The following is a 25,428-nucleotide window of genomic DNA, read 5'->3' as shown; positions in this document are numbered from 1 at the left end:
CTTGCAGCATGAGATATCATTACCTTTCTTGTTCTCTATTTTGTCTTGAGATACTTTTTTCATCTACAGTCTGAAAGAAAAAATAGTATAAGAATTTTATTTAAAATAATTATGGGGGGGGTGAGGTAGCAATGAGAGGCATGCATCAAACTCAGTATGTAGCTGAGACTGAACTTGAAATATAGTTCCCCTCTTGCCTCCATCCATCAAGTGCTGGGATTACAAGAGTGAGCATGTCCGGCTTAAATTTTTTCTTTATTCAGTGCTGGGATTGACTCAGCCTTAAAACATACAAGGCAAGTACTTCTACCACTGAAAGCTACACCCACAGATCCAAATCCTCTTAATAACATCCTTTTATCTATAAATCTTAATATTTGGAATTAGAAATTTAATTTTTAATGAGCCTTAGTATATGTAATTTAGATAGTCTTCGAATGTTAACCAAAAGTTACAACTGTACTGTACACTGTAATATGAGCATACATACAAAATGTCACACATCTACTAGTACAAAGTTCATACTGAGTTTTAGGGAACAACTTCTTTTTGCCACGATAAATGATAAGACAACTTTACAAGAACAGAATCTGAGATGTAAAGTACTCCCAACTGAACAGAACTGAGGTACCCTATAGAAATGGCCAATTACAGGATCAGAGAGCCAGAAATACACAAGAGTCGGAATATAAAAAATAAGATGCTCAAAATGATGGAGTATAGAAAAAGAGTTCATTCAAAGGCAAGTACAGGGGAAGATAAGCATCAAAGTAACCAACTCTATAATTAAGGATTCACTTAAACACAGAAAACTCTCTACAGTAAGGGTCATTTAATACACAGAAAAACAATGTAATTATAAATCTACCACAGTGCATTAGCAAACAGTTTGAGGCAAAAATTCTCAATAATGCTAAATGGGATCAAAAGTAGGTATGTTCTATCTGAGCCCTGAGAAGAGCGCAGCCCTCCTTCAGGTTTAACCAAAAATAACCAGAATATAGTACTACCAGGGACAATCTAGTGTTGCTGTACATTCTATACAGTAACTAACCCGTCTTTTCAAAAATATTCTAGATTAATGGAGACAAAGACAGATGACAACTACAAGTCACAGTCTTGGGAGATTTCTCTTGGGAGATGTCTGTCACTATTTAACATCTATCTAAATAAAATTTGTAGTTTTGTGCTGCACCAAGATTCTGTTCTTGCATTTGAACATTATTACCTATTACATAGAGGAAGACCTAATTTGTAGAATAAACAGAGGGAAAAAAATATAGTCAAATACTAGTACTTTTCTTATAAGCTGAGATGTAGCTCTGTGGTAAAGCACTTGCCTCACAAGCCCTGACAAGTAATTAGGCTTGACATAATAATAATAATAATAATAATTTTTCTCTTGAATAAAGATATCTTAACATGGCAAAACATTAATGACTAATAAGCTAAGACAAGTTAGTACCTGGGCAATCGCTACACTAGTCTACCAAGTGTAAAGTTGATCAAAAAATTTTACAAGATTTTCAAGAAGCTGTTTTATGAGACTGGAAAAAGAGTGTAGGACAAACAGTAAACTCAAAACACTTTATTTAAAGTATGACACAAGTAACCCAAAATGTGAGCCATTTTGACAACTGGCCTTGTCTTTTCCACTCCTAGGCAAAGATCTAAGAAAAATAAAAATCTGTACTCACAAAAGTACACCTATCTAACTCTATAGCAGCATCATACATTAGAGCAAACAGTGAAAAGACCCGAAAATCCCCAAGTAATGAGTAAAGTTCCATAAACCCATTTTATGAAATAGTATCCTGCTTTTAAAAGCAATCATATCTGCTGCAGGTAAATAATCATCAGCTGCTACCCTGAAGACACGGGTATTACAAGACTCAAGGAAGGAAATGGTGATGAAAATGTTCTAAAATTTAACCAAGTATTGGCTTAACACCTATGGACCTACGGATGTTAAACCACTAAAGAATAAACATCAAATACTTAATTTGATGGTACAGAAATTATCTCAAAAAAATAAATTTTTATGTGATCTGGGGGAGAAAAAAATCAAAAGCAGTATCTAAACTTTGGGTTCTCCTTTAGAGAAGCAGATAAAAAAATGTGTAAGTTTTTTCTTTTTAAGATGAGTTAATACAGTTAAATATCGTCAAAAGAGATGACATCTGAAACCTTTTAGAAATCAGTCACACAAATAAAACTCACAGATAAGTAAAAACTTATCTAGGCAATGAATATATGAAATTCACACACACACCAATTAGGGTTTGATCAAGCTAAAGGCTATTTTGAAGGGATACCAATTCTAACTCTTTACTAGTTGACAGGCATCATACACCATACAGTTACCAGATGACACCAGGTCCTCTACTTTGCTTTTTTTTTTTTTATTCACTCCAAGCAATATTCAAAGATTGGTTAAAAAAGAAAAAAATAGACTGATAAAAATAAATATTCTCAGACGGATGTGGTGGTTGATGCACACCTATATAACCCAGCACTTGAAAGATAGAAGCAATGTAACCGACGCGAATGTGAGGTTAACCCTGTTATCTACTGATTTCCAGACCAGATACATGACACTGTCTTAAGAAAACAGAATAAACAAACTCACACTGTTCTTTTTATCTATCCTTTGATTAGTCTTCCTTAAGTCACCAGATGGGGTCAGAGATGGTTTAAAATACACAGTTCTATTTGTTGCTATGGAAACTGGCTTTGGGGTCATTAGTCTCTGAACAGGGGGATACTGAGAGTCCACCTTAAAAGAAAACAGAAATCAAAACAAACATTTTCAAAATAGTTAATGTGACCTAGAGACCACTTCCTTGAGAAATACATAGATGCAAATAAATAGAAAAAAGCTGACAAACCAAAGACATTAAATCTATTAATATGCAAATATATATAAAATTCTAAAGTATTTTGCAGACAAACTGACATTTTAACCTCAGATTCCATGGCTTTTCACACACAAGAACATTTATACCAATGTAACATGAAACTACACAATATTCAAGACAACTGAACAACTTTAGATAAGATGAATTTTGGACATGGTTAAAATTTATTTTTCTCCATCTTCTCAAACCACTGTTTATATTTTTTTTAATCAAGAATTAAAATGATTTTTTTTACAAGGACTAGACAGATGACCAGTGGTGGGTTCAGTTCCCAGCACCTCTGTGGCAGCTTATAATCATCTACACCTCAGGTTCCTAGGAGACTGAGGCCCTCTTCTGGCCTCCAAGGATACCAGGCATGTAATGGTGCACATGCATGCAATACATGCAGAAAAATACAAACAAATAAAATCATTTATTAAAAAATTAAATATTTTTAAACTAGCTATAAAATTTTTCTAATTCCTAAACACATGCAAATTCTTCAAAGCAGTTTACCATTATTTTACAAATAAAACCAAAGGCCTTATAATGTTGAGTCTAACTGATAAAGCATTATATTAAGACTTCCAGACTGAGACATGACCTGGTGTTTTGCTAATAGTCCTTTGCTACCCTGAAATCCCGTAGGTGTGAAACTATTATAAAGTCAAGAACACCCACTGTGCCCATGAACTGTCATACCATGGATGGTCTTTACTCAGTCACAGCTGCCAAGAATGCTGGTTTCCAGGAAAAAAGCCTTCTGTGAAGCCTCTATAGCTCTCTCCTTCCCCAATGAGGAAATTGTCACATGTGACACATGAATAATACTGCACTCCAGCTTTCTGATTTCCCGCAACTCAAACTTAAACTATATTCAACCACTTATAGTATTTTTATTGACAATTTATATTACGGCATAATCTTATATTTTTAGTTATATGATTTAAATCTGGGTCTGAGGTACTTTTTATCTAGGTAACCCTAGAAATTCACTCTTCCAAGGGGGGGGGGGGGGGACTAGATGATGAAATACATATCAAAAATGAAGCTCAGGCCAGCAGATGCTTTCAATCCCAGCACTCAGAGGCAGAGGAAGCCAGACCTCTGAGTTTCAAGGCCACCCTAGCCTACAGAGCTAGTCCCAGAAGAGTGACAGAAAACCCAGTCTTGTAAAACCAAAACTGAAGGTCTGTTATGCACAAGATTGAACATGCTATTTCAATGAAAGCATAAGTATACTGTACTCAAATGCCTAAACATCTGAGACTTTTTCACTCCTATCTTTATTTACCTATGATTAAGAGTAAGCCAAAGACTGTCATCAACATGAGGGTGAAAAAAATCCCAGAAAACACTGAATGTGTTTCCTTTACTGACCATCCCAAGGCTGCCAGAAAAGCTACAAAGCTCAAAGTAAAAGCAGTCCCTTTTTCAAACATGTTCCCTAGTGACTGTGAATCAATCTATGCACTTGCTAACTGTAAACACAACAAAGCTGCTGACATTTTACACAGCTTACCTTTTCTTTTTTTGCCTGAAAAACTGTGCTATCTATCCCACTCCTATCAAGAGGCTGAAAAAAAGGAGAGAAATAGTGTTAAAATAGGTAGGAAACTGAGAAACAGCTATATCATGTAAGATTTAAAAGTTAACGTACAGAATTCAGAGGAGAAGAAACAGCAGATGGAATTCTTTTTGCATCCTGTTAACATTACAATAACAAAAAAAAATGTTAACAACAAAATTAAGACTTTTTCACTAAATTCAAATTTTGCTGCATTACATCTCATGATTTCAAACTTTACCGCAAGAGGGCTCGACATCTTTTCTAATGACTGCAGTATCCGCCGTGCTGTTGAGCTGGTCACACCATAAGACTGTGCATTGAGCTGCTTAGCTTTCATCTGTCTTCTAACTGGAGCCTAGAAAATAAAAGTCCTTAACATGGACTTGCTGCAACATATACTCCAAGGTACATATGTCATGCAATGAAAAAAAATATTCAAAATAAAATAAGATTATGTTAACAGTGACTTACTTATCAGAGAGGACATAGGCTATGCAATTACTGAAACCTAATTCTCTTGACAATTGAATTAATTTAAAAATCAGAAGTGGAAAAAAAAAAAAAACCAACCAAATGCACTTGTTTTAGGGTTTTATTGCTGTGAAGAGACATCATGACCATAGCAACTCTTATAAAGGAAAACATTTAAGTAGGGCTGGCTTACAGTTTCAGAGGTTTAATCCATTATGTTCATGGCAGAAAGCATGACTGCTTGAAGGCAGACATGATGCCGGAGAAGGAGCAGAACTCTATATCTGGATCAGCAGGCAGGAGCAGGTAAAAGTGACTTACTTCCTCCAATAAATCCACAACTACTCCAAAAAGGCCACATCTCCTAATAGTGGCATTTCCTATGGGGCTTTGGGGGCCATTTTATTCAAAACACCACAGCACTGTCCTAAAGAAAATTTTATCCATGTGTTCTAAGATGAGAATAGGATAACCCATAAAATTTCTAGCAATACCTTAACCCAGATATTCAATAAAAAACAAAAACACACTGACAAATCAAGACATCTGTAAGGCTGAGTATTAAATATTTCATTAGAACTCAAATAACTACCAAAAGATTGAAGATTTTTAATGTAATAGAAATTTTAAATTTTATAAATATGACTTGATTTACCATAACTAGTACAACAAAGACATCTTCAAATAGATTATTTCTTGAAGAGCTTTAGATCTGATGTGAAAGCTTTCTCCCTGAGGACAGCTTCCAAAGGAGAGAAGCTATCAGTCCAACTATGATGACTATGAACTACAACTACCAGTACAGACTAACCCCATCTGTGAACCTTGTAGCCAAGAGCTTTCTAACTGGACTTAAGGCTCACTCAACAAGAGGGAAACTATGCCTCATACTGGAAACCTAGCCAACTACCCAAGGGTATATATACTTATACCTATAGGTAAATGCAGTTCTCATCTCCCATTAAGGAAATTTTTCTTTGTAACAGACACCATTACATACCACTACAATTGATCAAAATGTACAGTTGTGGAGCCCAGTCCCTACCGATACAGCTATAACAGAACTCCTATACCATAGGCTCCAGGGATTATTGCAAAGAAGGTGTAGAAAGACTGCAGGATCCAGTTACAGGGAGTTTGCTCTGAGACTGAGTCTCCTAGAAATGCCAAGAGACGCTACATCCATCATCCATTAAATCTCAACAACATAGCTGACATGTCCTAGAACAAGTATATTACCACTAGACATTCTAACATAGGAGGAAGGCTCACAAGGTTTCAATTGTAGACAAAGTATAAGCAACTGAGGATCAATAAGATCAGAAGAAATTGTCTTTTCTAAGGAAAACCACACCGATGGTTATCCAATACCAAATGGTCAGCCCTTAAATCATGTACATACAAGTAATATAGGGCATGCACACACATAACAAAGAGGCAATGAATTTGGAAGAGATTAAGGGGAGTTAGGAACAAATGGGAGAAGTTGCAGGGAGGAAAGGGAAGAGAGAGAAGAAATATACAATTGGGGTTAGGGAACAAAACTTTAACTTTAATACACAGAAATCTTACCAATTTTAATAAAACACACTTTTTTTTTGAGACAGGCTCTCTCTCTGTAGTCCTGAAATTCTCTGTAGACCAGGCCGGCCTAAAACTCAAGAGAGATCCACCTGCCTCTGCCTTCCAAGTGCTGGAGCTAAGGGAAGCACCACCATGCTTGGCCAGCCTCATTGTTTATAAATAGCTTCTATTTAAAAGAACCACAATAACTGCATTAATGTTTTTCAATTATGTCAAATACATCAATCGATTTTCAAAAGAGCTGTGATATTGTATCTAAGTCTTAAGAACCTGGTGTCTGTTAATGACTGTGGAAACAAAACCAAGGAAGCATTCAAATACCCACCAGGTAAATAGAACTGTCTTTTTCTTGGTTTTTCGGGACAGGGTTTCTCTGTGTAGCCCTGGCTGTCCTGGAACTCACTTTGTAGACCAGGCTGGCCTCGAACTCAGAAATCCGCCTGCCTCTGCCCCCCGAGTGCTGGGATTAAAGGCACACGCTACCACGCCCAGCTAGAACTGTCTTTTTTTAATGGAGCCTTCTAGCTTCAGGACCCAGAATCAGTAAATCAATAAAATTGAACCAAATTACAAATCTTTAATATGTTTCCAAGCTCTTACATTCTACAAAAGGATTAACAGGTTTCATCCCAATGTCACTTGCACAGCTGGAGGTGTAGTTCACAGGCAGAGTACTTCCCTGCCAAACAAGTCACTCTGAATTTGATCCCTCATCATGTAAAAAACAAGCAACAAAACCATAAAAACTCACCAAATTTCAATTTTAAGTATTTGGAAGTCTATACTACGAAAGATTCTAAGGATACACCAGATAAGCATATCTGGCACTAAAAATTGTTCAATATAAACAATATGAGAAAAATGACAGCAGGAAAAGAGACTTATGAACTGTTTGCAGATTTGTATCACCTTAGCATCTAACGAGCTCAACTAAAGCTTATCAAATAGAGTATAATCCAGCCACCTACCTGTATAACCTACAACATTAGCCTTTCTATTTTATAACAAAATATAAGTTTCTGTGTCATTACTCATGAGCTGACAAGTCAGAGTCCAGCAATACCTTCTCACTAAATTTTACACTTAAGTATTTTGTGCCATTTGTTAGCTTTAAGCAGTCAGTCTGAACTGTTCAATAAGCTTAATTCATATTTGAAATAGATCTTCCCACCTTCTAGGTTAAGAAACATAGCTGACACAGCTCCTTCCTCAGAAGAATACTACCACAAACCACCAAATGATACTTCACTAAAAGTTGTTCAATTTCTAACTCTGCTAATATCGGAGACTTTCCATATTAGCCTTCTAGCTTATCTCTAGCTCAGTTATGGTAGCTTTTAGAAAGGAATGTAAGCACACTGTCCTTTACTGGGACTACTACTGTCCTTTTCCAATATGCACACTTGGTACATTTTTACACCTCCTGTACTGACTAGAAACTGTAGCCTGATGTTTTACAGGGATAACAGTGAGATAACCATGTTCTTTTCCCAATCTCAGAGGGACAGCATTCAGCCTTTCATCAGAAAGCCAGACGCTGCCTGAAGATTTATATAGATGTGCAGTATCAGGTGAGGTTATCTAGTAGGTGAAAAATCTTATCAAACATGAAGGATTTCTGTCAAATGTTTATGTTTTTTTATCTATCTCTTCTGAAAAAGACAGATTACATTCATTTTCTAACATTGGGCAAATGTTGCATTCCTAAAACAAACCCACTTGACTAACTTACAAATGTATCTGATGAAAAGATGCCTACTATTATTGAGAAATGTTGGCCTGTAGCTCTCTTCAATAGCTCTGCTCTTCTCATAAATATGTGAAAACGAAGGTGTGGAATCAGTATCCATTTCTTTCTTACATGTTTGGTAGAATTAACCACTTTTCTTAGCTGGGAGGTATTTCAAATAAATTAGTTATGCTGAACAAATCTATCCTTGACCAATATCAAGCCACATGAAATACTAAATCTAACAAAACATGTTCAAGGTCCACATACTATATACTACAAAAAGTCTTAAAAGCTTCTAAATATATGAGATACATCATCTAATAGATTAAAAAACGTAATTGTCATACGAATTTTCCTCCATTTGATCTTGTAATCACAATCAATATCCAGACAGCCACTGCAAAAATCAACCTGTTCTCAATTTTTATGAAATTCCAAGAATTACAGAAAGCCAAGGACTCTGCTGTAGCTGAGTAGATTAAGTGTCTAATATAGTCATAGCCTTCATTCAAGGAAAGGGGGGTGGGGGGCAAAGCAAGCTTGTACAAAACAAATTAAGAGAACGGCATTACCAATTTAAAAACTTTCTCTATACCAGCTATCAAGATAAAGTACCAGCGTAACATAAAGACAGGTAACAAAGAGAAGTAGAAAAAACCAAGTTGTGAAATTGACCTCGTGCAATTAACACAAATGGAGAAAGGAGTCTTCAACAAATGGTACCTATAACAAATGCTCAAATGTAAAACAAATCAATGCTGACACACCTTATACCAGACATAAATCAACTCCAAAACAAATGACAGCTCTAAATTAAAGCCTAAAAAACTACGAAATTTCTTCAAAACTACTGTGACATCTAGTTATACATAGGATACCAAAAGCATAAACAGAAGAAAATTAAAATATACCAACTAATCACCTATAAAACACACATCTCATTAAAAAAATTAAATAACTAGACCACTAAAAGTCAACCCTCAAAATTCATCAAGAACCCAATTTTATAATGAACAAGATTTGTAAAATTTTTAAATACATAATATAAAAAAAACTTCTGGGACAGGAGTGGTGCCACATGGTATACTCAGGAGGCAGAGGCAGGCAGATCTCTGAGTTCAAGGCCAGCATGGTCTACAAAGCAAGTCCAGGACAGCCAGGGTTCTGTTACACAGAGAAACCCTGTCTGGAAAAAAACAAAACAAACAAACAAAACAGGGTAAGATAAAAAACTTCAAAACATAAAAAGACATTCAACATCATTAGTTATTGAGGACAACCCAATTAAAACCATAAACCGAAATTACCACTGTGTCCCTATTAGAATGACTAAAACAAAAAACCTGACAATTCAAAGTGTGCAAGTGCAGCTGTAGTGACATTACAGGTAACAAAGTGGTACTCAACAGGAAATACCTGTCGTGTTTATTATAGACTTAACAATCTAAACTCCTGAGTATATGTCCAAGACAGACGAAAATGAATGTTGAAACTGAAAATATCTTTTCAATACCAGCTTAATATCAGCAACAAAAAGGAATCAAAGTGTGCAAACTAAGTCACAGTAATACAAATATATTGTATCAGCCCAATTCAAAAGGCTACATACACACTGTATGACAAAATTCATTTAACATCACAACATAACGACAAAGTCCTAAATACAGACCGGTAAATGGCTCCCAGGGAGTGACTATACACGCTGATGGTAGGAATATCTAAGATATTTTGTTGCCATGAAAATGGTTTTTTCAACATTTGAATAGCAGTAGTGACAATACTGCTCTATCACAATTCAAATATGATAAAATTAAGGCAATTACTATGTGTAATTTTTACGAGATTTTAAAAAGTGAAATTGTCATACTGCCTAGAAACACACACATATATTAATCAGTATGTTCACTGCAATTAAAATGTTCTCATACCCTAAATTTTTAAAAGCCTCACAGTTCTATAATTCTTAAGATTTATATAATTCAAGATTCATAATTCAAGTCGGTTGGGTTTTCGTAGTCAGTCTCTAATAATGAGAAAGTTTATCAACAATTCTACTCAAACTAACCTGGTAAGGTGTACTTCGTACTTTATTCTGTCTTACAGCAGCAGCTGCCCCTCCATATGTTGTTTTGCCAGGATAAAAAGGAGAGTCTCCAAGCTGACTTGTTTTAAGAATTGAAGAATTCCCAAGTGACTGCATAGAAAAACAGTGATAAATTATATGCAAAACGACTTAACCTTTTGTGATTATACCCATTATAGTTAGTACTCACGGTGGAAAGTGTTCCAAAGGCAGACAAGTTGAATGCTGGTTTTTTGGAGCTGATGGCAGTATGCTGTGAGAGTGAATGAGAGCGTTCTGCTTCGGGGGACCACAAAGGTGGCAGGGAAGTGTTCTTTGAAACAGCTATATCTAAAATAAAAATTTATAATTTGTAGTAATAGTGTCAATCTTAAAACTCTAAGGCCCAGATTTTTATCATATATTTATAAATAAAAATCAAAATTAAAAACTAAAATAAAAGACAAGCAGTGGAGACACAAAGCCTTAATCCCAACACTTGGAAGGCAAGAGGCAGATGGATGTCTCTGAGTTTTGAGGTCAGCCTGATTTATAGAATGAGTTCCAGGACAGCCAGGGCTACACCGAGAAACCCTGTCTCTAAAAACAAAAGCAAACAATCAAAAAAAGGAGGGCTGGAAAGATGGCTCAGCAATTAACATTTACTACTCATGTAGAAAAGCTGGATTCAGTTCTCAGCACCCACCCACCATCACTTGGAATTCCAGTAGTAGGAAATCCAATGTCCTCCTCTGGCCTCTCTGGGTACCTGCACACATATGATATACAAAAGCTCTTGCAGACAAACACACACACATAAAAAAATAAATCTTAAAACAAACAAAAAACACCTAAATTAGGATGGTTCCCTACTCCCTTAATCCTAGTATTTAACAGGCTGAGGCAAGTAGATGTCTATCAGTGCAAGGACAGTTTAGTATACATAGCAAGTTCTAGGTAGCCATGGTTACAAAGACCTTTGAGTACCTTTCTCAGAAGCTCTTGAAGAGAACCCACTGGTAGTTGAGATGTTATCATCATCATGCTGAGAGGTAGAATCTTTAATCTCCTTCACAAGGGAAAATCCAGAACTGCCAATTGGGAACGCAGAGGACGTGGACGGCTGACAGTGCAAAGCAGGGGATTCCAACACAGAGAAATTCAGATGACTCCGATGAAGAGAAGGTCTTGTTAACACATCTGGATAATTTGAAGCAGTACTGGTCGTTGATGGTTCTTAAAAGAATGAAGTTAACATTATGAATAAAAACCAAGAAAGGGCACTGCACTAGCACGATAAAAGTCTTTACCACATTTGCATTTTCAATGCCAATCTGGACTACAAAGCAAGTAACATACTTTCTTCAAGAGACAGACTTTTTATCGTTCAGGACAATGTGAAGAACGAGAGCTGAAATACAACTATTTTGCCCCCAGCTGACTAAACCTATTCATGTTTGTATTTCTTGAGTGAGGCTACTCTTAATACAACACTAATCTTTACTCTAACTAGGATACAGCAATCAGTTAGGGTACAAGAGTGAAGTATTAAGCTTTACTGCCTTCCAAAAGGCTAGTGTTTATTATGTTCTAAAATAATCTCTTACATACACTCACTTTCCTCTCAAATGAGATGTCATGTTTGTGCTTTGGCTTTCCTGGTGGCTGAATCCAGAGCAACAGGACCATTTAGTGCACCAGCAGAATCTACTACATCTAGTGTAGATAGTTTTTGCTGCTTAAAATAACTCTTTCCCCTCCATACCAGGCTAGACAAAAGTTACAAATTGGGATAACCCTATTAACTTACAGATTCACATTGGTCATCAATGATGCTTCTAAGATGACTATAAATCATGATAGCATAAATCAAGACAGTTGCTCAGAAGTATAATTCACTTCTGACTCATTTACGGCCAGAATTCTAACTGACATGTACAGTACTGAGGTTTTCCTTCTTGGTCTATCCTACTAACCTACTGGATAAAATCTTACCAACACTAAGAGCCAAGACTAGGTAAATGGCTCAAAAGATAAGTGTGCTCACAGTGCAAATATGAAAATCCAAGTTCAGATCCCTAGTACCTATATACAAAGCCAGGTAAGGTAACTAACCCGACTCCTGGGGAGACAAGACAAAGGGGATTATCCCTAGAGTTTGCTAACTAACCAATCTAATCTCTTTTTTTAAAAAATGGTGAAGAGCAACTGAAAAAGACACAACATTGACCTCTAACCTGCACATGCATATGCACAGGCATTACACAAACATGTACACACTCACACAACATATTCACAAGCCAACACAGGAGGTATATGGGCAGAATGCTATAAAGAAGAAACTTGAAATGGCCACAATTCTGATGTTGCTGAGCTACCTGAATGTTCAATACTCTCCAGCCCTATTTTTATTATTAATAAATTATTTGTAAAACTTCATTTTAGGATACAACATTCAGGACTACCAAAATATAAGCTATTTTTACCTTCCTACATTTTGACACTAATTGAACAGTAATGTTTCTAAGGTTATTTTGAAAACACACTATATTTAAATGTTTCACATTAATAAATACAAACAGATGTTTGGCTCTATCTAGCAAGGTCTATATTCACCCTTGTGTTAAAAAAAAAGTTATCAGTGGTACTTGACTCCATATACACTGACTGCAGAATCAAATAAATGCCTTGAGAAAGAGCAGGGAGCATTGTAAGAACTATTTGGGACTGTTAAGACAAGAGCAAGAGCAAATCTAAGTAAAAGAGAGGAAACAGTGCTGCTGAGTTTGCATAGAAATCAAAAGCTATCTATCTGCTTCAAAATGGCCAGAACTACGGCTCAGTGTTAAGAGTGCTTGCCTTAGCATCGGCAAAGGCTATCCTTAGCATAGTGGCCTGAAACCTTATCTCAGAGGAAACATGGACATTCTCAAGATTTCCCTTATTGGACTAGTATGTATGAAACCTTACCAATATTAAGAGGCAATATTAAGCATACTGTAGTAGCATCTTCTAGTTTTTAACCCCCATAATTTGCATTTAAAATTTGCAAAGATATACAAGTCACATGTTACAATCTACCAAAAACTTTAGTAACTTAATAAAATATAAGTTCTAATTAATTCCACTGTGATCATGAAAATACATTAATTTTACATATATATATGTGTGTGTGTGTGTGTGTGTGTGTATATATATATATTAGAAATGCAGGTTACTTAATCCTTCCTAGTACGCTCATCAAACTGGGAATGGGGCTTCTTCTACTATGGGCACACTAGTGCTCACCAAAATCTCTATCAAAAAACAGAAAGCCTGGGCCCCATCTGGCTGGCCAGGAAGCACAATGGAAGCAACCTCCTTAGAGATCTACCAGATAAAGCCTCAACAGTGTTGCTGGTAACACTGGAAAAGAGAATATGAAAAGTAGAGACAGCAAAATTCAAGTTATCCTAATAAAAGCCAGCAAAATTTCAAAGACTATGTGAAACCGAGTATTACTACAGTGCTACTATATGTCAACTTGACCGAAGCTAGAGTCATTGGAGAAGAGGGAACCTTAACTAAGAAAACTCACCCACCAGAGTAGCCTAGCCTATGGGCAACCCTATGGTACTTTTTTACCTTTTTGGGGGGTGGGGTGGGGGGAAGGGATAAGGGTGGAGGGGAGGGTTTAATGTTGCAGTAATTCTCCAACCCAAATATGCCCCCCAATGAAAACACAGCTCAATATGAATAAAAGCTGTGCACCTAGATTGGGCAGATCTACCACTACACTACCATCTTCCCCATGTATGAGACCCCTTAGAACTCTCCAGGCCACCTGGTTTTCTGTTCTGCTTTCCTTCCACCTCCTTCTAGCATTCTCTCTCCCTCTCTTTCTTCTCTCTCTCCACTTTCAGCTCCACCTTCCCTTTTTTCTGCCCAATCACCCGTTCTAGCCTTTATTTTACAGATTAAGTTGGGAAGCAGGTTTACAGGATTCACCTGAGTGCTGACTCATTCCTCTTCACAACCCCTCACCGGAGAATGGAATTAGCATCAAATAACAGCCCCAGAGCTATCCACAACAGGTTAAGACAGAGTCACCTGCCTCTGCTTTCAGAGAACTCAGATTAAAGGCATGTGCCACCAAATTGGGTTGGTGCATCTGCTCAGTTGATGGCATGGAAGGGCTCAGATCACTATGGGAAGTGTCATCTCTAGAAATAGAGGTCCTGGGTACATAAGAAAGCAGGCTGAACAAGCCATGGGGAGCAAACCAGTAAGGAGTATTTCTCCATGGTTCCTGCCTTAACTTTTCTGGATAATATAAGCTATAAAATGAAAGCAACCCTTTCTCCAAGTTGGTTTTGGGTATGGTGTTTATCACAGCAATGGAAACCCTAACTATGACACTATGGACACTAGACTTAACATTTTCTTTTAAGTAACCATTTTACTATTTATCTTTATAGGCTAACTAGATAGGAATATACATTACTAACTACATCAACACTGATTAGTCTATGTCAGTTATTTATTCAAAAAACATTTTAACTACATCTGTCAAAACCCACAGCAATAAAGGGGACTGGCAAGCCTAGTGACCCAAGTTCAATGCCTGGGGACTCATGTAGGAGAAAGAGAGGACTCCATCACACACGTGTTGATCTTTATCTCCACACAACACGCTGTGGCATGCCAGCCCATGTGCATATACACACAAATATTTTTAAAAACTACTCAATAAACATACTCAGTGTGAACTTGATTCCAAATGTTCCACACAGGATTTACATATTACTCGGTCAGATGCTATCACACTCAGGTAATATAAAGATATTTAAATTAGGAAGATCTACACTTTGTAACCAAATATCCACAGTATTTACCTTCTGTGTTACTGCCTGCAGGGTCAGGGGTGATTCTCCCATCATCAGTGTTTGTGTTCTCATCCGCATAAATCGCATGCTCATCTTCTCTACTTTCTGGCCAGGGTGGAACTTCATCTGCATCTGGTGAACAGCTGCAGGCATTTTCACTCTTGTTGAAGTATCTTTGTAGCCACCCTGGTACAATATTCTTAACAGATTCTGTAACCCTGCTAAGAATGCCCTGTTGGAGAACACATACATAAGACTACTTTAGAAAACAAGCAAAACACAACTGTTTCCAGCAAAATTACTAAGATTCAGTTTGTAATGGTATGACATTATACTGTTTTTAATGACCCAAGTTTAATCAACTAACCAAGATCTAGATTTAGTGGTAGGCAGTACATGTTTTCATCCTTCTGGATCTTAATACATTAAAAGACATACTATAAGCCATTTCAACAATTATTTTGTGTCACATTCTTTAAGGAAGACAAAGAGCTAGAAATATGGTTAGTGCAGCTGGTGGAGTGCTTGCTTCTCAAGCTCAAGGCCTTGTTTAGATTCTTCAGCACTACAAAAGTTAGAAAAAAATAACAATTAAGCAAAGAAGACTATAAGAAATCCCCCACAAAATAGGAAAGATAACTAATTCAACATAAATCAAACTCAAGAAGTAACCTAAGACCTCTTTTGGGTGATAAAATTTTATATTATAAAATCTTTCCTTTAAAAATCTGAGCCGGGCGTGGTGGCGCAACACCTTTAATCCCAGCACTCGGGAGGCAGAGGCAGGTGAATTTCTGAATTCGAGGCCAGCCTGGCCTACAAAGTGAGTTCCAGGGCAGCCAGGGCTACACAGAGAAACCCTGGAAGGGGGGGGGGGGGAGATCTGAAGAATTAGCTTTAACTTGGCAAAACTAAAGGAAAAAACAATTTGGTGTGATGCTGCAGCCGACTTTCACTGCCGCTGCACTCTTCTAAGTAATTTTCACATATTGGTCAACTGAATACTCAAAAATCACTTTCTGTAGTGAGAATAAGGCACTTTATGAATGAAGAGTCAGGAACATATAGCCCAATCTCCAGTTCCATAAAAAAAGCAAGGCATGGATGAAGACAATGCAATGCCACTAAGTAGTATGCCCAAGATACAAGCAGGTCTATGTGTATTCAGAATGGAGTAACAGCATGAGCCATAGCATCCAGGAACCTATGGCAAAACTTGAATACCAATCTCCCTTTGATTTACTCTAAGAATATTCCTGCCTACTATTGCCCATTGGAACGATAAATATCACATGAAATAACATGAAAGTACTTCTCAAGGAAACATGTGCTGGTAATTCTACTAATAAGGGAAAGAGCTAGTACAAGCAAGCTGGGATACGGTACTCAATTTCAGGCATAAATTTCACTCATGAAGAAGCATTAATTAGGCTTCAGAGAATCGCAGAAAGAAAAGGGGGACTTAGCAGATTAAAAAAGAATTTAAAGTCAAAGGCATAATATAGAATTCTACGTTGGAAGCAAGTCCAAAAGAATTAAGGCTTTAAAATTTCTATCAAGAGAAAAGATGGGAGATCTTTCTGCAACAGATTCTTGAATACCAAATTGCTTTATTTGGAAAGGTATAAAATAACAATCGATAAGTATAACATAAAATTATTCTTCTATGTGGTCTCCCAACAAAAATATAGATCTATATGGTAAACTATCAAACATTATAGGCAATGGTCCTAGAATATTCATTCTAAAGAACAAATTCATTGTTTCCCTTTTTCTATTTCAATGCATAGTATTAATTACTTTAGAGAGAAATGACTATGGATCTAAACCTAATGTTTATTAAGCAGACAGAGTAACAGCTAACACCCTCCTATTGCAAAAGACCTAAAAGTACTTACAAAATAAACTATACTATGCTTAGAAACAGCATTTTGTCTATCCAAGTCACATACAACACCATTAAGTACCTCAATGATCAGAAAACAAAACTGAAAGCCAGTCAGGCAGTAATGGTGTACATACACCTTTAATCCCAGAACTTGGGAAGCAGAGGCAGGTGGATCTCTGTGAGTTTAATAAGGCCAGCCTAGTGGGCTCCAGGACAGCCAGGGCTCCACATAGGAAACCCTGCCTCGAAAACCACAATACAACCCAACACAACACCCCCACACACACATGGGGGAAGGGAAGCTTAACCATCGTATCTAGCCTCAGCACAACAATACTCACAATGAATGACAGCTCAAAGAATAAAAGAGAAGGGTATAATGCGAACCGACCTGTAGCCATTAAAACTTACATCCTTAAATTTCAGCAACCAAACATTAATCTTAGGTTGAATGACTGAAAGTCATGAAGAAAAAAATAAACTCTGGTCTAACATGTTCTAACTTTAGTTACAGGATGAGCAAAGGCCTCAAGTCCTCCACAATACTAAGCATGAACTTTCAAGGTAGGGCTGGTTTAATCCCTCCTCTTCCTCCCAAGTGACTGATACATGATCAAGTTAGAAAACCACTCGATTTGAAAGGATTAGCAACTCAGATACATCACAGGAAATTAAGATACATTTTTAGAGCCAGGCAGTGGATGTGGAAGTGGTGGCTGAGGTGGTGGTGGCAGAGCACATCTTTAATCCCATCAGTTGAGTGGCAGAGGCAAGCCAATCTCTGTGAGCTCCAGGCCAGTCTGGTCTACAGATCAAGTTCCAGGACAGCCAGGGTTACAAAGAGAAACCCTGTCTTGAAAAAACAAAGAACAACAACAACAAAAATGGTACACAAACCAAGGTACATTTCAGGAAAAGCCCCTCCTATAGTATATGAATAAAATCATACATATTTCAAAAACTTACACATCAACTGACAGCTCCTAATGAAAAGCTGAGTTAAAGATCAAGAGCTAGACTCCAGCCTGGGCTCCCTGAGACCTGAGAGAAGTGGGAGAGGGATGAAAGGAACGAGAAAAGAGAAAATATTCTTGTGCAGGAAGAAGGCTCCGTGCCAAAAAGAGTTCTTCGGGTCTTCATAGAAATGGATCAATCTTGATGGAAGAATGCTTTACATCGGGCATGGTGGTGCACACCTTTAATCCCAGCACTCAGGAGGCAGAGGCAAGTGGATTTCTGAGTTCTAGGCCAGCCTGGTCTACAAAGTGAGTTCCAGGACAGCCAGGGCTATACAGAGAAAGCCTGTCTTGAAAAACCAAAAAAAAAAAAAAAAAAAAATGCTTTACAAGGTGGACACGGTGGTGCACACCAGTAGTCCTCGAATAAGGATGGAAGAGGAAGGGCCACAGTTGAAGGACAGGAAAGGCTACAGAGTAAAGACACTTTAGAATTTAAAAAAAAAAAAAAAAAGTTAAATTACAAGAAAGAAAGAAAGAAAGAAAGAAAGAAAGAAAGAAAGAAAGGAAAAGAAAGAGAAGAAAAGAGAGAGAAAACACAGAACAAAGACTTCATGCAACTCCTACTTAACCAAATCAACTTCTACACTAAATAAGAATGAAAGTTTTCCTTCAGAACATCTCTGAAACTTCCAGCCTAGGGCAATCACTCCCTTCTGTGTATGGAGTGGTGCTCTTGCTTCCAAGAGGTGGCCTCCAAGGGCACACTACACACATGGTACATAGAGAATGACTACATGGAGAATGAAGGCGAGAATTAAGAGGCCAGCCTAAGCTACAGAAGACCCTCAAGAAGAGAGCTAGGAAAAGAGGAAGTTCTCCAGGTTTTCACTGAAGAGTTTCCCTAGAAAGGAGGATACAATCTGACAATGTTTTAAAATTTAATTAAAAAAAAAAAAAACTCTAAAATGGCAAATAAAATCAATAAAATAAATCCAATAAAAATCCAAATAAATCCAATAAAAACACATAAGTATTTACTGGATTTAAGACTTCCAATTTTATATCCATTTTAACAACTTCTACTGTTCTGTATATTTCTTCCCCTCAAAGAGGTGAAAAACCATCTTACAGCAGAGTAAACAGAAACACCCTCTACAGTGATGACAAAGCCAACTACATAAAAAGCAAAAGTCCCCTATGCAAAATTCATAGTGCATTAAAAAATAGAACTGATTTTATCTGTGGCACTATAAGCAAAGGCTACACTAAGAAATTAAAAATAATGAAGTTAAATTGAAGCTGAAAGAAGAAAATCCTCAGATTTAAGCTATAAATCCACTGATGTTCTTGCCTTAAGGATTAGTTTCTTCATTTGGCAAAAGATAGTAAAAATAATTAAGTGCCCAAAACCATATACAAGTCACAGCAGTTTTGAACACAGTACTCATATTTTATTTAAGCTTAGTTCACAAGAGACTCTGGGGGTGGAGGAGAGAACGATTTAGCCTATAGTCACTTTCTTTTCACCAGAAGGCGACTTCTCAATTTGACCACTCCTCAGTCCTGATGCTTCACACACAAGTCTCTTCTCCAGGTCTCTACTCCATTCTACTTAAGTTCACTCAACTCCATTCACATTGTCCTCATAAAATAGCATTCAATACTACAATCTTTCATAACTTCACTGGCTCTGTGACCACGACAACAAACTAAGTCCAGCACCAGTTTACCAAGCCTTACTCTTCCAAAATACTCCATTTCGATTTCCACTAGTCCTTTCAGACCCCTATATTACATTAATACCTCATTCTGACCTGAGTTTTCCTCAAGGCCCCCTTCATCCTCCTAACTCATTTAGTATCTGTGCAGTCACTAGATCCACCCCACCCCCACCAAAGTTTTTTTCAGTCATTTTTAAAGCTGCCTCACTGTAACATCAATACTGGGTTATTTCATGTGGGAAGAAATTAAGTATTATAAAGACATTTATACTAAGTCAAATTTTGATAATCTGAAATTAAGCTACAAATCTCAGGCACTGCCATATTTTATAAACTGTTAAACTTACCCGATCTGCCCAGTCCAAGTTCTCCAGTCACTTAAAAATATTCTTCTGGCTAAAGAATTAAATATTCCCAAGTAGCCTATTTTCACCCCCTTCAAAACTTACAACACTGGCTGGGCAGTAACATTCATATGCTTGTTAAATCTAGCACTCCCAGCACTCAAGAGGCTGAGGTAGAAAGATCTAAAGATCAAACCAGCTTGGGCTATATAGTGAGTTCAAGCCAGACTAGACTATAGGAAGACCCTGCCTCAAAAGTAAAAATAAGGGCCTGGAGAAATGGCTCAGTGTTTAATAAGAGTACTTGCTGTTTTTCAGAAGTCTCAAGTTCAGTTTCCAGCAGTCTGTCAGGGTGCTCACAACTGCCTATAACTCTAGCTCCAGAGGCTGATACCCTCTTTGGGCCTTCACAGGTACCAGCACACAAATGTGCGCGCACACACAGACTCATATGTAAGAAGATAGTAAAAGCAAGCCTTTTGAAAATAATTTTTAAAAAAACTTAAAATGTAACAAGAAGCACAACCCATTAAGTCGATAGCAGTTAAAACTCCCATAAGAGCTATCTCATATCTCACATTTTAATACTGAGACTAAGAATTTCTCAAGCCACACTATGAAAAAGATAAAGTACAATCAAATAAGTAGAAATATTTATAGTTGAGAAAGGTGTTCTATTACCCTTTTTCTGATAATGAATTGTGTCTGACATCAAGACCGCAAATATACTTTCTTGCTTTTTGACCACAGACAGAACCAGACCAAGGCCAGACATATTAAAGGAAGCTCTATATCAGAAATATAAAAGTTGAAAATACAGAATTATTGCAATGTTCTCAATATCCTGCACATAATAAGATGGCTATCTTTAGTGGCATCTGACCCAACACTTCATTTTACTTCAAGCTAGACACTTGTATCATTAGGACTTTCCAGGAAATGGAGACATAAATGAAGCTTTTTTGGTGTCATATTAAAAACATGGTAAGGGGGCTGGAGAAATGACTCAGCGGCGGTTAAGAGCACTGACTGCTCTTCCAAAGGTCCTAAGTTCAAATCCCAGCAACCACATGGTGGCTCACAACCATCTGTAATGGGATCCGAAGCCCTCTTCTAGTGCATCTGAAGACAGCTACAGCAAACTTAAAAGATATAATAAATAAATCTTAAAAAAAAAAAAAAACTGGTAAGGAAAAGTGCTAAGTGGTAAGATAAGCTTTATCTCTCACCTCAAGATAGATAGATAGATAGATAGATAGATAGATAGATAGATAGATAGATAGATAGATAGATAGATATACAAAAAGAATCCACTTTCTATTCATCAGTCAAGCCGGAACTTTCTACCTACATACCTATGTGACTGGTACTTCTCAAGAAAAAGACAAAGTTCTTTAAAAAGTTGTGATAAAGCTAGACTTTTATCAAATTTTGTGATAAAGTTTTGGTCCTAGGTTTTCTAGTTTGGGACTAAGGTAATCTATCTACTTAGAAAACAGGATGACTCATAGCCTATCCTTCCTCACTTAAGTCAGTGACCACATTCAACTGTTTAACAAGGTAGGGAAAGGGAGGAATCCCCTATCCATCAATCAATAGTTTAGATCACTTTAGTTTGACTTTCACTTGGTAAATAAACAAAGACTGGCAGGCACACATCTTTAAACCCAGCACTTGGGAGGCAGAGGCAGGTGAATTTCTAACTTCAAGGCCAGCCTGGTCTACAGAGTGAGTTCTAAGACAGCCAGGGCTACACAGAGAAACCCTGTCTCAAAAAACCAAAAAAGCCTTAAGTTTAGTATGATTTTGGAAAAGAATTTTGAAATTTTGAATTTTGGAAAAGTAACCAGAGGAAGAAAAAATACCGCTAATTCTAAAAGACAGCAAAATGCATAGACCACTTAAAAAATGTTAAAGTCAAGGCTCTATTTAATCATAACTTCATGTGAGTTCTATACCATCTGAGACATTTTTATGTCATTTAACTCTTGGTAATCTTCCATTTATAGATGACAAAATTAAGCATAATGTTTCATCATTCAACTCTTCAGGCAGAACAGGGATTCAAACTTATTCTAATTTCATCAGAATATTTTTAAAGCAATTATTTCTATAAGCATCTGAGATATAAAGAATAAAACTTTAGTATCTGGAATGAATAAAATAGAGAAATATTACTCTTTTCAAAGCTGAGAATACTCTTTAGACATCAAATGTTACAAAAGACACACTTATTGGTGTCAAAAAAAAAATCACAAAGTACCAAAATTAAAAAAGTATCCTATCACATAAACCCAGTTCTACAAACTCAGTTGACTGTGGGCCTTTGACCTGGTCTTAAAGGGAAAAATGATTTTAACATTTGCCAAAGATTCTTTAAAAAAAAAAAAAAAAACTACAACCACAGAGCCTCAAAATAGCTTTGTTTCTTTATAAAAAGGATTCATCAACATCTAAAATATTGATGAAAGGAGAACCCCTCCTCTACCTCAGCTTTTTAAACAATTGAATGTAGTGAGTGACCTAACCAGGATGTTCAGGCTATCTATCAGCCAGCCTGTTTCTGTAAGGATGAAAGGCAGATTCCCTTAGCTCCAAGCCAGAAAGTCTTTTAGCACCAAAAGAGGGGAGGGGAAAAAAGCAAATGGTTCTGTCTCACCAGGAGGTGGCAACAGATTCTTCCAGAAGTTCTGCTCATGAGATCAAGTGTATTAGGAATTGCGACCAGCTTACCCTCCAGGCCTTGCTACACACAATGAAAATGGGAAAGGAGACTCAACAGGAGTTTTCTCCTGTTCTTTAGAAAAATAATCAATTTTAAAAAGTACCTGGGTTAGTTATCAATAGATTTAAGCAGGATGGTCTCTGGTTTAAGGCCAGCCTGGGCTACCCAGGACCCTGTCCAAAAAAAAAAAAAAAAGTAGAAAGTAGTTGAGTAGTTGGTTAATGGTGAAAATAACCATCCTGCATTGTTCATTTGCTTCTACACTTCTTGAGACAGCCTCACTCTACAGTTCAGACTAGCCTAGTGTCACTATGAAGCCCAGACTGGCTTCAAATTCCGAATCCCCTGGCCTCAGCCCCTTAGCAGCTGTGATTTCAGGTTACCTCTTTGCCCAACTATGTCTACTTGTAACTGCTTGACCTTTATCTGGTTGATCAAGACAATATCTTTCTAGCTCCACAACTTCAAGCAAGGTGGCTTAAAAAAAAAAGAAAAAGAAAGAAAAGTTAAAAGTAGAAAAATGCTAAGGAAGCTAGAGAAAGCACCCAAGGAACTAAAGGGAACTGCAACCCTATAGGTGGAACAACAATATGAACTAACCAGTACCCCGGAGCTCTTGTCTCTAGCTGCATATGTATCAAAAGATGGCCTAATAGGCCATCACTTGAAAGAGAGGCCCATTGGACTTGCAAACTTTATATGCCCCAGTACAGGGGAATGCCAGGGCCAAAAAGGGGGAGTGGGGGGGATGGGTATGGGGGACTTTTGGTATAGCATTGGAAATGTAAATGAGCTAAATACCTAATAAAAAATGGAAAAAAAAAAAAAGAAAAATGCTAAGGTTTAAACATTTCCCAGAAGACCTAAACCAGAAGTCAAAACAGGAAATCAGAAATCAACTGAACATGATACAGGAGTCACAGGTACTGGGTGACTGCAGTAGCTAGCTCCTTGGCCTGACATTTGCTGTCCTGCATTCACCAATAAGCACCAGCCTGCTTACTCTTAGTCTAACCTTCTACCACACAACCAAAGACTTCATTCTGCCAAGAGGCCATGGACACTTATCAAGCATTAGTATGAAACATGCCATGTCATGAAGTTCCTTGATATATCCAAGATGATGACTCAGCAGCTGCTGCAAAACAACCAGTTGAGAAGCTCTGGTAGTAGAGGACAATGACATCCACTAAGTCCGAGGTAAAACTAGTTAGTTACTTTAGAAACAAAAACTGAGCTGCATACTTTTATATAAGCCTAAACACTTTTTTCTTTGGTCAATTCTGCCAAAATTAAATCTGCTAATCAAGAAAGAGTTATCTTTAATTCCAGTTCAAATTAAGATGTATTTACATTTTAAATTAAATGACTGAGTCAAGAAGCTAACATGTCTTATAACTACTGAGCTCTAAAACCATACAGCTTGAAATCTGTATCAGCTCTAAAACATGTTTGGTTTTAGTTGACAGCACTTCTCTCTCAAATTTGTTTTTTTTTTTTTTAACCTAAATACATTTTAAAATAAGCTGTGATCATAACTTTGGCTTCTTTCTAAATTCTATCATAATATCATACATAATAATGGCTTCTTTCTAAACTCTATCCAAGCCATCCATTTCTCTGCTCAAATTGTTTTCAAGCATTCTGAGGTGGTTCATTACTCTTAGTATAAGAATATGTTTGTCTTAATGCCCACTGTACAGTATTAGGTAAAGTAAAATGGCCAGGCTTGTGACCTGATTTTAATCTTAAAGTCTGCTTCCGAAGACCCCGGGCTCCTCAGCATTCAGGGAAAATGGTAATATGGCAAGGCTTCCAAGCAATGACAAATAACTTTAGTACATAAAACACAGCTGTTTCTATTCAAAACTTTCCCTATCTTTATTTTTAAAATCTCAAAAGTGATATAATTTAATATTACCAACAAGTATTCAATTTTAGCACTAGCCAGAATAAACAAAAAGTCTACATTTAAGAGTATGCAACAAGTTATATATTAGCCCTTCTTCAATAAGCTTAAAATATACACTTCCTACTTTTAAAAAGTGGCTTCGTTAAAGTGAGTTTTGACGTTTTAATTCTCACAATTTTTAATAACTGGAAGTGTTCTCTGAACCAAATATCTCGTTTACAACAAGAATCGACTTTTTTATAAACACCCAAAGAAGGCATACGGTGGCTTAACTAACACCCCTGGTGAGCCCGAAATACCTTAAACTTCTAGAAAACGCCCAGTATTAAAAATATTTGGTGTATGAGATCAGAGCTGAAGAACTGGTCAACTGTAGAGAGTAGATGATTCTGGTCTTCAGTATACAGAGCGGGGTGGAGAGAAGAGAGGGAAGAATCGCGCATCAGAGACCAGACGTAAGAGCGGCGAGGGACTTTCAAAACGCCTCAGTGCCACATAACTATAACTCAGTTAAGAGAGGAAAGGATGAGAAGCTAAACCAATGTGTTCCGATCTGGAAAGGCCATGCAGACAGACGAGGGGACCAGACTACCATTAATGATTTAACGCGTCTAAAAATCGAAATTATTCCACGATAATGGGTAACAGCGCCCCCTCCCCAAGTCTCTCCGGGCCGCGGTGGCAGATTAATCTCC

At 37.1% G+C, this 25,428-nt stretch overlaps 1 protein-coding gene across 3 annotated transcripts in view; it reads right to left on the bottom strand.

Moving 5' to 3' along the window:
- The window catches only part of Nup153 (nucleoporin 153), a 61,528-nt gene that overhangs the window by 25,792 nt on the left and 10,308 nt on the right, over window positions 1-25,428 (bottom strand). For 2 of the 3 annotated variants that reach the window (XM_021180145.3, XM_021180144.3), the window contains 9 exons: window positions 15,194-15,416; window positions 11,307-11,555; window positions 10,531-10,670; window positions 10,323-10,451; window positions 4,709-4,825; window positions 4,561-4,605; window positions 4,423-4,476; window positions 2,630-2,776; window positions 24-70 (listed from right to left, as the gene is read on the bottom strand). In XM_021180145.3, the coding sequence (XP_021035804.1) occupies window positions 24-70; window positions 2,630-2,776; window positions 4,423-4,476; window positions 4,561-4,605; window positions 4,709-4,825; window positions 10,323-10,451; window positions 10,531-10,670; window positions 11,307-11,555; window positions 15,194-15,416 (1,151 nt within the window). The remainder of the gene's footprint in view (window positions 1-23; window positions 71-2,629; window positions 2,777-4,422; window positions 4,477-4,560; window positions 4,606-4,708; window positions 4,826-10,322; window positions 10,452-10,530; window positions 10,671-11,306; window positions 11,556-15,193; window positions 15,417-25,428) is intronic. The other variant, XM_021180146.3, reaches the window with a different exon arrangement.

Source organism: Mus caroli, unplaced genomic scaffold, assembly GCF_978045245.1.
Source record: "Mus caroli unplaced genomic scaffold, Mus_caroli_1 scaffold_15, whole genome shotgun sequence".
Taxonomy (NCBI): Eukaryota; Metazoa; Chordata; class Mammalia; order Rodentia; family Muridae; genus Mus; species Mus caroli.
Note: the sequence above shows the minus strand (reverse complement) of the source record. Positions and strands in the feature narration are given on the sequence as shown.